General features: G+C 31.1%; 1 protein-coding gene across 4 annotated transcripts; it reads right to left on the bottom strand.

The window, feature by feature from the left end:
* Positions 1-4,632: 4,632 nt before the first annotated feature.
* Positions 4,633-13,978, bottom strand: LOC108909068 (growth hormone-inducible transmembrane protein-like). 4 transcript variants are annotated; one of them, XM_018713302.1, is made up of 7 exons: positions 13,918-13,978; positions 13,499-13,695; positions 13,331-13,442; positions 13,137-13,278; positions 12,869-13,084; positions 10,556-10,821; positions 5,036-5,129 (listed from the first exon to the last, which is right to left on the bottom strand). In XM_018713302.1, exons 2-7 carry the CDS (start codon positions 13,686-13,688, stop codon positions 5,042-5,044), a joined length of 1,014 nt encoding a protein of 337 aa, XP_018568818.1. In that variant the 5' UTR covers positions 13,689-13,695; positions 13,918-13,978; the 3' UTR covers positions 5,036-5,041. The 4 variants fall into 4 exon arrangements, with proteins under 4 accessions (XP_018568820.1, XP_018568818.1, XP_018568817.1 ...); XM_018713301.1 differs by having other exon boundaries at positions 13,817-13,950; XM_018713303.1 differs by having other exon boundaries at positions 13,842-13,937.
* Positions 13,979-14,618: the final 640 nt, after the last annotated feature.

Below are 14,618 nucleotides of genomic sequence, written 5' to 3'. Positions count from 1 at the left end.
GATGCCTAAAAATTTATTACAAAGAAAAAATAAAATAAAAAATATCAAAAGTAACACCCAGATTTTGAGAGAAAGACAGGATGATCCTACAGAGTAATAAAAATTTGTATGTGGGACACACGATTGGCGCCGTAAATGTCCATAAAAACATACGACACATTAAAACGCATTGAGCCATTGCATTGGGAGTGTAACACTAAAAGGGTTTAGGCCGGTCGTCCTTTGGATCCATTCTCGTCCAAATTTGATTCGTCAGAAATCGGATGAGAAAACTATTTTCCAAAAGATAAGTATACAGTAAGACCCCGCTTAACGCGTAGGATACGTTCCATCAAAGTAGAGCGTAATGCGAAACAGCGCATAACGAGGCTATCTTAACATGTAAATAATGGGGTTAGGGGAAGATGGATAGAAAATTGGTTAGGTATTAAATTATAATTATGTTTTTTTTAATAAAAATAAAACCAAACATTTATTTCTTACAAAAATAAAAACAATATAAACGAATATTACTTATAAAAACAAATAAAATTCTAAGTCAGTCAGATCATTCAGTCTATTCTGTGTTTCCAATTTTCTGCCTTTTGTCAAGAAGGCATCTAATGTAGTTTGCGTTTTCCTTTTGCGTTCTGTTGGAAGCTGTTGATAAGTGGATAAAGCATCTATAAATAACACCCCGTCTTGCTTTTGAACTCCTGTCAAAATTTGGATTATTTTATATTTGGAAACCTAGCGCTGCGCACAATTTCGGGGAATCCCCGTAGTGCTGCGAGCAATTTCGGGGAATCCCCGGGTTGAAATAAAAGAGCGCTAAACCGAAACAGCNGTTTATGTGGGACACACGACTGGCGCCGTAAATGTCCATAAAAACATACGACACATTAAAACGCATTGAGCCATTGCATTGGGAGTGTAACACTAAAAGGGTTTAGGCCGGTCGTCCTTTGGATCCATTCTCGTCCAAATTTGATTCGTCAGAAATTGGATAAGAAAACTATTTTCCAAAAGATAAATATATATTATTAAAAATTATAATATGCTGATTTAATAAATCAGTATGTACGATTGACTTCTGCAAAGCAAAAATTTGTCCAGTGGACGATACCATATGGGCGAAGTCTGCCAAAATTATCAGTCGTGATTTTTGACGAAAACGTGTCCAAAGGACGGCCAGTCTTATGTTGATTCACAAATATTATGAAGAATATCCATTAACCTCTTTGTGCCAAATTTTCAATAAAATTGCTAATATAGTTTCAACTTTTGGGGGTATAAAAGTAACTACAGTAGGCCTTGCATTTGTACTCAAATGGCATAAAAATTTTCATTTGTGCAATATTTTGTTATCTTTTCATTGTGTCCACTTGAAAACGAACACATTGTATATTTCCAAATAACGATGTAAAAATTTTGAAGCACTCCTTTAATATTTTTTCAGTAATTGAGAAAAGTCATTCTATAAGTAAAAATGGGCCCCTATAACTATTATCCAGCAGCTCATGCATCATTTCTATCTAAAAATGTTTATTAAAGGGAATATCATATATTTCGCTTGTGGTCTAAGTCTAAATTTCTAAATATGTTACAAAAATATATGAATATATTTTTACACTCAAAACTTTGCCAATTATTTGTCAAATCGATATTTTGGCAATGTTTATCTTTCCTAAAACTAATGGCGGTGATAATGTTGCATTAAAAATATTAAAAGGATAATACTAAAATTATTTTTATTGTAGCAAAAAGTGGCATTTTTTTTAAAATTTTCAACAAATTTTTTTATTGTATCAAAATTTTCATCTTTATGGTTTAAATTTATTAATCATTTTCCTGATTTATGTTGTAAAATGTCGAGTTTGTGAAGTGGTTTTTTTGGGATGAAAAACACATTTCTGTTACAATAAATACTTTCCTGATATCTTTAAATGTAGAACGTTTGTTTTGCACTCTTCACTGACGAAAGTACGCCGTCGTTTATTTTGAGCCTGATGTGATTAGAAACATATTTAATTTTTTTTTAATACAACAAAGTGAAATATATGGTATAATATACACCTTGACTAGATATTTTTTAACAAACACTTCATATAGTTGTTTTCATCAATTTAGCGAGTACCTTAGTGATATTAATTTTAGAATATTTATTTTTTATACTTTTGACATATCAGTGTAGGTTTTTTTTAGTGACTCCTTACATCATCGTATTTCTTGTATATATAAAAAACTACATAAGTAAGAATATGTAGATGTTGAGCTTACACTACTATATAATTGTGTTCCTTTGAATTTTGAGAAAAGTGTTTTCCTTGTCGGGCACTACATTCGGTCGACTAGAGGGACGAAATGCAACAAGTCAGTTGTAAATAATGGGAATATAGTGGACCGTAATGGGATGGGTTGTGTGCAGTGCCCGATGAACTTCTAATTCGTAATGTTCGACAATATCAATTTCTGCATGAACCAATTTTAACTGATAATTTTATATAGTGTGAATGGATGGAAGATTGAAATATTTTTTGTTGTTGTCAAGATACAAAAAATGGCCACAAAACTTTAAAATCAAAATTTTCGAAAAAGGTTTATGACATTTTAATAGCCAAATTTTAAAGTCTGAATAATTCTGTTCATATTTCATTTGAAATATAAGGCTTTTTTTCGCGAATGACATACGAAATGTTGTAGTATGTGTAGTATGAGTGAAAAAACATCAGTCTGAAAAAAATTTGAGGATTTATAAAAAATGTCAGTTTTTATATAAAAAAAAAAATTTTAAATGGTAGAGAATTTTTTTTTTTTTCGAAAATTGAAAAAAAAACGGTGAAGATAGGTCCAGATAATTTTGATCTATTTTTTTTTCAAAATACATTTAAAAACAAAAATTTTGAAAAAAAAAAAACGTCCCCATAACTCAATTTTTGGAAAAGTTATGGTTATTTAAAAAAAAAACAATTTTTCAAAAATTCATAACTTTTTCCGAGTTGGGTGAAAAATTTGAAAAAATTCTCAATTTTCATTGGGGTAGAAAACAATAAAAAAGTTTCATGGTTAAAAGTAGTCGATTTGGCGTGGAATGTCCCATATATATCTTAACCACACCAGAAGACGTAGAAATCAAAAAGCAAATGGTGAATCATGATAACATTCACAGGAATTTTGGGAACTATGAAAACTAACTTTCAGTAGAGACTATTTTATAAAATATATGGAATCTTGTCATTTACGTCAGACTGTAGTTTTAAAGCAACAACATCGCGGATAAATATATTTGTATTACCCATGAACGGTCCCTATAAAAATTAAGCCACAAATATATTTGTCATAACAAATTAAGAGATTAAATGATTTCACAAAAGATGTTCAAAATGGTATTCCTGCATCCAAATTTTATTTCATTCTCTTCATAAAGAATGTAAATATATTTTTTAAAAACTAACAGTCTTGCAAAAAATGACAAACTTCAAGAGCAAATGAGCACACAGCTTCAATGTTTTCCTTTGTTTGGCTTGGGCAGAGACGCCCCGTCCTCTCATCAAGCACACTGTCTCGGCCAATACAAAAACTTCCAAACCACAGGAACACAGTCGAATGTGATACACACTCCTCACGGTACGCCGTCTGTAACACGTTTCCATTACCGGCTCTAAGGCACACCTTAATTGCTGTATACTGTTCTATGTGTGTTCCCATGTTTCGTGGTAGATACACGTATACTGATGAAATGTTCGGTCGCTCAGAAGGCTTTCCACTGTGTAGTTCCGTTGACCGCACATAGATAGCGCCACACACTTCGCCATAATAAAAACTTAAGAGGGCTCTATAGCAAATAGCCAACCAGCAATACATTTTTATAGATTTTATTACACAGTTTGTCTAAATATGAATCGATGCACAAATAATAGACTTTCCCCCATTCTAAAGCATATTTTGTATAAAATGGAGTTAGTTTGAAACTCAAATTACTATTTGTTGTAAAGAAATTTGTAATTTGCCGCTTTTGAACAAGAAGCATTGTAAATTACAAATTTCTTTACGCCAAAAAGTTATGCAAGTTTCAAAGTAAGTCCATTTTATAGCAAATATGCGTTAAAATGGGGGAAAGTGTGTTATTTGTGCATTAATTTATATTTTGACAAACTGTGTAATAAAATCTATAAAATATATTGCTGGTTGGCTATTTGCTATAGAGCCCTCTTAATAGCCGGGTTGTGTATATCACAACGTTAGATCAAATATATATGAATTTAAAAGTCAATGATCTATGTGGTTTACCAAAAAGTCTACATTGTGAATCGGCAACGCAAATATTTTAATCTTTTATCCATTTTGTATATTTCCTAATGTTTAAAAAAATTATCAGTGGTAAGTAGACACCAATTCTGTAAAATACAATTGACTGAGGCTTTCATTGTACATATAATTAGTAGATTCATGTACCTATACCTATCTCTTTAAATATGCCAGCTTGAGAAGTTGATGTTGAGCAAATTTTCCCTTGTATCTAACAGATTTTAAAATATTTTCCGTCTATTTGAAGAGGTAGATGACTTGCCATGTGTTTAGATATTAGATGATATTTTGACTTAGCTTTGTAAAAGAGAAATATTGTTTAGAATGGTTTAAATGATATTCTTGAAAATTTTTCTAAGCAAGGTGTTTGTCGATGTGCCATAATTTTCGTTCGCACATCACCTTCATTTACTTTCCATTAAGACTGCACATGTATCCAAAGAAATATCGTTAAAAACTAATTCTAAAACTGACAACACGACTATTAATCTAAAATTATTTATTGTAATTATAACTGAAACTCAAATCATTGTGAATACAAAAAGCTTAAATAAAATTACTCTTATGAAAGTCACCTTTTATTTCTACCTTAAACTACCTTAACTATAGGAATATGTACACTCATTTTTAATATCTAGTTTTATAGGAACAAAGTTTTTAACAAAAAAATATCCTTTATTGAGAATTAAATGTTATGAATTATTAAATAAATATTTACATGCAGCAATAATAAATAAAAAAAAAATAGTCAACTTTACTTCCTTCTATTCTGTCCGCCTCCTGCCAAGATTGTAGCTATTCTCACAAAGATATTTAAAGTGTCCAGGTAGATTGAAATAGATCTAAAAAAATATGGTAAGTTTAGAGAACTAGAACGAATTCAAAAACAAATAAAGCAAGAAAGCATTTCCAAAATTAATAATCTGTAGTAAAAAGACATTTACAAAAATAATGCTATATACAGGGTGTTTCAGAAAGACCTCCAGTAAATACAGGGGGTGATAATACGACAAAAAATAAGAATTTTTTATCTTATGAACTACAGTTGAACTCGCTTATAACGAGCAGGGGATATAACGAGCACTTGGTTATAACGAGCAAATTGAAATGTCCCTTCCGAATTCCCTATGTAATACGTGTATTTTTGTTCGTCTATAACGAACTCGTATATAACGAGGGCTTGGCTATTACGAGCTTTGATTTTGGTCCCGCGCAAGTGATCTCGGCTACAACGAGTTATCGTAGAACCAGTTTTTACACACATGACATCAAATGAACGCAAAAACTTGTTATGACTAGTAGAAATAACAACATATCCGATTTTGACGTCTTTGACTTAGTTCAGTACGACATGGTAGACGAAAATCTCGAAGTGGCTGAATTCTCAAATGAAATTCAAATCACACAATTAGCGATTAACCCATCAATAGATGAAGAGTGATGAAGAAGAGACGGGATGCGATGAGGTTACAGTTCCTTCGACACATGAAGCCATCTCTGCGTTAAAAACCATAGTATCATACGTCGAATTCAAATATCCGGAAAACGAGCAGTTCTTAAATGCCGCTGATCGGTTGCAAAGAAATATCAGTCAGGAGATATTAAGCAAAAGAGTGGTGCAGAAAAATATTACAGAATTTTTTTGTTAATAATAAATGCTATGTAATGTAACTTACCTACAGTTATACGTATCTATGTTATGTAGATAAATAATATTATATGTTTGAAAATAAAAATACAAGTGCAATGTAGCTATAATTATGTGTCCAATGATTTTCAGCATAGTTGGCGACGGCGACGTCTATATCGAGCACTCGCGTATAACGAGCAAATTTTGCGTTCCCGTGAATGCTCGCTAGAACCGAGTTTTACTGTATATGTTTATCTCCTCTTGTTTTCGAGGTACAGAGCGACAAAATCAAATTTTTTAAATAGAATTTTTACGAAAATTTCCAAACGGTGCGAAATATTTTTATGAAATTTGGTATTCCGAGGTTTTTAAGGATGCCAAATACGCTGATCTAATTATTTTTTGTATATTTGATAGAGGGCGCTAGTTATGCTACATTCCTATGACACTTAAGTTCTAATTTTTTTAAGGTTAGGTTTTTTACCATTCGGGCTCCAATTTCTAATGTACAATTTTATTTTCTAAAAATAATGTACAATTGTTAGAACTTCCTAATGTGGATGGTTTTCGAGGAAAAAGGCTTAATTAAACTCTTACAATATTACGGTGTATAAAATAACTATAATAATACTTTTCTCAAAGTAGGCTTATGTCAAAACTTTTTGATGGATGTCTCATAAACAAGGCATACATTCTTAATAATAATTTAAACTCTAATTAACCTTATATCAAAATTTTAGTGATTGTTAGTGATTAATTAGTAATGACTAATGACAGTCACTTAAATTTTGATATAAAGTTAATTAGAGTTTAAAATATTACTAAGAATGTATGTGTTGTTTATGAGACATCCATCAATAAGTTTTGACATAAGCCTACTTTGAGAAAAGTCACTTATTTTATACACCGTCATATTATTAGAGTTCAATTAAAAGCCTTTTTTCTCGAAAACCGTCAACATTAGGAAGTTCTAATAGGAGCACATTATATTTAGAAAATAAAATTGTACATAGAAATTGGACCCTGAATGGTAAAAACCTAACCTTAAAAAAATTAGAACTTAAAATATAATAGCAATGTAGCATGACTAGCGCCCTCTATGAAATGTATAAAAAATAATTATACCAGCGTATTTGGCATCCTTAAAATCCACGGAATACCAAATTTCATAAAAATATTTCACGCCGTTTGGAAATTTTCGTAAAAATTTTATTTTGTCGCTCTGTACTTCGAAAACAACTGGAAATAGACATATAGAACATAAGACAAAAAAATTCTTATTTTTTGTCGTACTATCACCCCCTGTATTTACGGGAGATATTTCTGAAACACCCTGTATATCAAAATGAAATTAGAATCGACCAAGAAGAGCAAAAAATAGGTAAGGCAATTATAAAAAAAATAGGTAGCTATAAAAATACTAAAATTTAATTGAACTAAAGAAACAGCTTTCTACTTTCTATGAATGATAGTACAGCAAAAATGACATTTTAAAGGAAATTTTTTTACGAATTCATTTTTTAATTATTTTTTTCTAAGCCCTGGCTTCACACTTGCTTTTTCATGTACAAGTATTCAATATTCGAGCAATTTAAAGTATGTTTGGTTAAAATAATTTTAACGTGATATTTTGGGAAAAAATTGAAAACAAGTTTTGCTTTCATGATACCTACAGATTAGTAGGTTGCTCTTTACTGTATTTGGCCCTGTATATCAACCTCTGTTCCGCACTTGTAATGATCTTATACAAATATTTAGTCAATTTATGAATAAAAAGTTTGTATAGTCAACAATGGAAAAATTAAAATATATTTGTCGGAGATGTCTTTCTCACAGACCGAGTCCTTCAGACTTTGAAAATTCCAGAATTCTTACTAAAGACATACCCCTTTTATAACTTGTACCTAGATCTTAGAAATAGTTATTTAAAACTTAAACCGGTTATGTTTTTCCTGAGTTTTCTGATGACAAGCTTGGGTTTGGGGGGACTTACAGGTCACTCAACGTAGCCGCTGGGAGATAACAAATTTGATTGGTTCTTTTAAGAATAATTTTGATCTGACCAGTGAAGAGAAGTAAGCACAGAGATATGAACTGAAGGCAGTTCTATTTGAGCATTGAAGAGGTGAGTACATTGCTATTCTGCTGACCATGGATTCGTTATAAAGCCTCCGATTTTAAAATCATTTGCACTTACGGCATTATTTATTACTTTGTGATGATGAGTGATACCAATAGTGATATTAACGCCCAAGTTAGCCCTACGACTCCAGCATATTTTTTAATATTTAAAAATTTTGAAAACTGAATATAGAAAGAGCATCGAGTCTGTTGCTACTCAAAATCATGTTATGTTTCATTATAATTTAGATATGCAATATGCCTACAAAGCCATAAAAAAAGAAATACTGCAGACACGGCAAAACCATTGAGAGAATCTCATACTTAAACTTAAAATATATGTGTTCTCTACAGTATTAAAAGTGTGAAGTGGTAAAAAGTAGCTCAGGTTTCCGCTTAGCCACTAAGCTGCAATTTTGTTAAGATCTTTTTATGTCTTAATCCTCCTGACAGTAAACACAGCAATAAATAAAACCAATTTCTTGTAGATTTGAGTTTGCAATAAATAATTATTGGTTTTTGTTAAAAACCATCTTTGAATTATGCCCCTTGTGCCTTCAGGAGTAGGTAATAATCGATCTCTATTTATATGGATAGTGACTAGTAAGCGCTCGCCCGAAAAATTCTACATCCCTTGAAGGTCGAATTTGTTAAAATTTACCATACCAGGCATATTTTTCAGATGCTGGTTTGGATTTTTGTGCCTGATAATCTTGTGTCATACTTATGGGTTTTTACATAATTAATATTTGTAATTAAATGCATAAAATAAAATACCAGAGTAAAAACATTTAGGATTGAGCGGTTTGTTTCATTTTCAAATTATCATTTCTCTAAAAATTGTATGTAATAAAACATTCACATATTCATAGAAACCACAAATATTCGTCTACGCATGAGTGGAGCCAATTTAAAATGCAAACAATTCTAAAAGAATAAAAGCTTGTACAATAGGTAGAATAAGGTAAAGTTTACCTAGAAACCATATGTCTCCAATGGGAAACGTTTATCTAATTTTTATCTCTTTCTATTATCGGATTGATCAAGCAACATGACAACTATTCTTATAAATATATTTAGTGAATCTAAATATATGGACATAGACCTGGAAAATGTGTTTACTTAAAATCTTGGAATTACTGTTTCATCACCAACTGTAAATTTTGCTATTCTTAATCTTTATCAGTGGTAAGTCTTAAGAATTGTTTTCAACAGCGGGATTTATATGTTTTAAAATTAAGCAATATTCAATTTAGAAGACGTATTCATTGAAATTTTTAAAGAACGAATCAAATACACATAAAATCAAGGGGGTAATCATTTGTAAACTCTTGTATACACTATTGATTTCTAAAATTTGTTTCTCCTTGAATTTGCTCATAGTATTGCTTTCGTCCACCTGCTCAGGGCTTAACGACACATCTTGCCTATAACTTAGGGTACATTTAGAACAGTTTACACAAGAAATCGTTTTAGTTTTGTTAGATTTAAAGCATCTTATCTGAAACACCTCGGAAATTTGAGGATATGACCATCAGAAAAAAATTATTTAGATGAAAACTCGGAAATGAAATTGCTTGTATTTCAACAAAGAGAGTTCCATGTTCATAATTCACAATTTGAATAAATACTTTCAAAGTTTTGAGTAATTAACTCTTTTACCAAACACTAAAGCAATGGGTTTTCATTGTTCATATTGAAATATTTATAATATGAAATTAAAATGTGTGAATTTAGCGTGAAAAAAAAATCTATTTAAAGTTCCATATGAAGCTCTTTTTCTTAAAGATGTCTTTGGGGCATTTCTTATTGATTGCATCACTAATTTTACATTTTCTTCTTCGTTAACCGCTGTTACCCTTTTCTTTTTTAATAAAGAACCAGTGTTTTTAAATTTTTGTACAATCCTTTTTATAGTCTTATCTGTGACTATATCAGGCAAAAAAAGGAGGAGTTTTTACAAAGAGTGACTTTTTGTCGTAAACCCACAAATAAAAAACTTCCCTCTTCTGGACATTACAGCGGGACACGCTGTAGAATATTTTTATGCACAAGCTTAATGTTTCAAATTCAATTCTTATCAGGATCACTTAAAACCTCAGCACATATGTTAATTTCCAAGAATTTATAATACAGAATATATACTGGTTTCAAATTTTAAATTTGTACCTATTTGATTCAATTTGCTAAAATTTCAAAACTGAAAATAACTTATTTCATATTATTTTTACGTAAATTTCTTAAAAATTCCTATTATTTCCCAATTTATGGGACGGTACTAAAATTTCTCTGCTTTTTTCATAATAAGTGTCTGTGTATTCATTTAATATACACAAATTTATTCGAATTCACAAGTATTCAATCTGAAACAAACTCTTAAAAAATTATATGAATTTTGCACTCAGTGTACACAATATTTTTCAATAATTATCCCCTCAAACAAAACAAACCTTAAATTGCTATTTAAGAAAATTTAAAGCAACAATCAATTAACAACTAAATATGTTTTATACTTACGCATTGATTGGGTCATAAGGCCTAATTCCGTACAATTGGGGATTGGCTGGATACCTCTCTGCCTGAGCCACTATCCTCTGGGTGTCGTAAAGCAGAAAAGCGGAAAACAGCAGAAGTCCTCCATAAAGTGAGACTGAGTACATACCGGCTCCTAGAGCCGTTGTTGGCGGAAGGAACATGGAACCGATAGAAGCGGCAAACACAACTCCCAACCCCATCGCAAGAGGACCACCCATGTAGAGGAATTGTTCACTTGGGGCACAAACCTACAAGAAATGTGAGGATGGGTAAAAGTAAATACTAATGTTGTAAAATAATGCTTGAAAATTAATTTTCAGAGAATTTTCACTTTAGAAATATAAAGACTATATTCTACATGATAATTTGTTTTAAGTTAAGTTAAATACTTTTTGAAAATTATGAATTCTCATTCTCAAATATTTTGATTTGAGGAAAATTGTGAAAATGGTGAGTGTGTAATTTTCTAGAAAATGTTTAGTGCATACCAATCTTGAAAACTTAGATTATCATAGATGTGGAAATGTCACCGAGAATTTATATATTTTTCAAATTCTAATTGTAACGATTGTAATTGTAACATATTGTATATAGTTTCATATTTCTCAATATCTGCAGAAACAATATTTACAAAAAGTAGTACTTAAATCTATTTATATTTAAGACAAATTTAACATGCATGCATTGCAAAGGAGACTGATACAAATATTTTTTTCCTCAAAGGTTTCAAATAGATTGTCAAAAGCGCAAAATACAGTTACAGTGACTGGAGTACTGCTTAAGGAGGTTCGATACCAAAAGAAAAATGGTAAGAATGTTTTCAAAGCAATTGAAATCTGTTAATAAATATGCAAACTGACTTGTGTAAAAATATCAGATCGATTGACAACGTAGCTTTTTTGAAAAATGATTTTAAAAATTATGCTCTTTTACACAGGCTCTTATGGGAGTTGGGAAAAAACTTTAATCAAATGTGAATATTGCTCTTAAAAATGATTAGGATCGGAAAAATAAAATTGTAATTAAAGAATTAAATATTACTAAACATTTTAAAACAATAAAAATATGCACTTACAATGTAATTATTGGGATAATGGAATGAATAGATAACGTTTTGACAAATTTGAACAAACATCTGATCTAATGAAAGAATATATGGCGACACTGTACGCTGTATTTAATGCTTCGACTGATGCGTTATATATATTTGAATAGCTCGATTATAGATTATAAAATTATTCCAGTCGAAAATATATGTAGTAATAATTAATATTAAATAAATTTTTCGTGATCTCAAGCAATATACTAGCAATTTGAAACAAAAATTGAAAGGATCTCTTTGCAAAACGAACAGTATAAATGTTATGTCATAATCTTCAATTTGACAAGTCGACGTCTCACTGTCATACACTGAACTTCTTGATAGTTATCATATGGATTCTCGGTTTGCACATTTTATTTTATTCTCATCAATCCACATTCTCTTTTACACTCATTTTATATTACTTTTCAGTCATTACTTTTCCTTTGTACCTTGGTTGTTCATTCATGTTTACGGAATTCGCGCAAAGTTGACAGTAATGACAGTTGATCCAACTTTTACCACCACGCCATGGCAATGTTGCCAGATTTCATCCATAATTTTACAAGCTCGTAATGAATAAATAGACGCTTTTATTCAAATAAAATGTGAACTGACGTGTATTAAACACGAAAAAATATGCAAGCTAATATGTGTTGCATAAATTTCATTCTAAATAGCATACTTAGTTCGCTGAAATTAATTTATGTAAAGTTGGTACTGCAACAAGACTCCCGTGTATAAACATAGGTATACTCTCCGCACCGCCCGCCCCGGAAGAGGTGTATCGAACGTCCTTAAGATAACAAACTCATTGAGAACATTCATACTTTTATGACAGTAATAAAGATAATGTAAAATAAAAAACTTCAGGAAAAAATTTTTTATATATCCAAGACTATAATTAATTAATACTTTAAAAAATTTTGGATGTTTATTAAAAATAATTTATTACAGATCTGAAACTGTAATAAAACAACCATGGTGTAATAAATTAACTCAGCTTTAAAAACTGACATGCATGTAATAAATCTGTGAATTAATAAATAAATCAAAATATGATGCAAGAAGTGATTGTCTCATCTTATCACTGCAATATCAAATTATAAGAAAAAGTAATGTTACCAACTCTTTGATTATCATATTATTTTCAAATTTGTTTGTCATTATTATTTAAAAAAGATCAATGTCAGATATTTTAAAAGTAAACTCACTGCAATTGTGCTGAGTCCTCCAACAACTCCCGCAGTATACCATGCAGCACGTATCAAAATGGGGCCTCCAAGTAAACACATGGGTGCTAACATCGCACCCATCACGCCTGTGTGCAACAGCCAAGCCATCTGTTTTGCTCCAATACCTTCTCTGTAGGGAATACTTTGGCATAACATACCAGTACCTATAATGGCAGCTAAACTAATAGCCATACCCTACAAAACATTAATGTTAATATTAAACAATAAGGATACATTTTTTACTTACCAAAAATCCATTTCTCATTACAATATTCATCACTGCTGGAGATCTTACTGCTGCAAGAGCGCTAGCAGCTGTTATGGCCACAGAGCCTCCAAAGTACATGTAAGTTGCCTTAATGCGGTCCTTAACATACTGCGGCCATACACTAAACGAAAATAAGATATTAAATAGACATAGATCATAAGAAATTAACTTACTGTTGGTGGTCGATTAAACTGGCATCTTTTCCTAAACCCAAGCCGTAATAACACAATGCACCAACTCCAAGTACTGAACCACCGGCAACTGCACCTTTTCCAATATTGAATGCTAAACAGGTAAGTAATTAATAATACATTTACAAAAGTTTAATTTCAACTATATACCTGTATCTCCAGCAGGAGCCATAATCTTTTCTTTTAAAGTTGTTCGTTTTCTGGCAGTCCTGGCAATAGTTTCTTTCCCTTCATTTGCAAAAGTTCGATATACATTGTTATTTTGGATTTGCCTTAATACCAAATTCGATTTTTGCCATATTGGCGTCCGACAAAGTCTTGAAGCTATCATCATAGCCATTTTTCAACTAAAAATTAAACAAAAATTTATAATAGCCAGAAAATTCCAGAAGCAGAATTTTAGGTTAGGTGGTGCAACATTTCGTAAAGAAGTAATATACGCTGTATAATTTATACAGTTTCTCTTACACTTTTAATTTTTTATGACAGTTACCACAGATGAACTTGATCTTTAAAATTAAATCGTTTCACTAACAATTTCGTTTCGATTGTTTAATAATTTTCTTTACCGTTTTATAAATCTCCAAAAACACTGGAAACGCAAACAATTCGACACTTTATTGACAATATTGACCTTGACAATAATAGCGATTTCCATTGAGAAAACTGGTGCACACTGAGTGCACCATTGACGTATTAGTAAAGTCGGAACATATTTTCAAATTCCAATGGAAAACTAGAGTGAGAGTTTTTGCTGCCAAAAGTGGAAGGATTTATTGAAAATGTCATCTACAAACTTAAATAAGTGATCCGTTCCGTCTACAGGAATACACAATGTAACTTCTTCGTCGTTTATTTTAAATTTCAAATTTAATTCTTGGTTCATTGAAACCACAGATTAAATTGTAACTACCCTCTTTGAAAAACTTCAACTGCTCAACTGTTACTTTGACTGAATAAAAATCAAAACATAAACGTAACCTATAATGTCAGAAACCCACGCAAAAATTGTCATTCCATTGTGATTGCAACAGAGCATATTTCTTATACAACCAGTGGAGTGTCAGTGCTGCCCGAGTGCAATCCCAGTTTTCCCCAATGGAATGGAAATCGCTATAAGAATAAACTACACTAGCAGTGTTGCCGTATGAATTTTAGTAATAGCCTTGACTATATACACTAGTTAAAGGTAATAGTTGCCAATTAAAAGAAAATCAATGAAAATCCAATCAGCAGTCGTAATCCATACTCGTTCGAAAATGATTTCTGA

Source organism: Anoplophora glabripennis, unplaced genomic scaffold, assembly GCF_000390285.2.
Source record: "Anoplophora glabripennis isolate ALB-LARVAE unplaced genomic scaffold, Agla_2.0 scaffold283, whole genome shotgun sequence".
Classification (NCBI taxonomy): Eukaryota; Metazoa; Arthropoda; class Insecta; order Coleoptera; family Cerambycidae; genus Anoplophora; species Anoplophora glabripennis.
The sequence above is the reverse complement of the archived record's forward strand: the minus strand, read 5'-3'. Positions and strand labels throughout refer to the sequence as shown.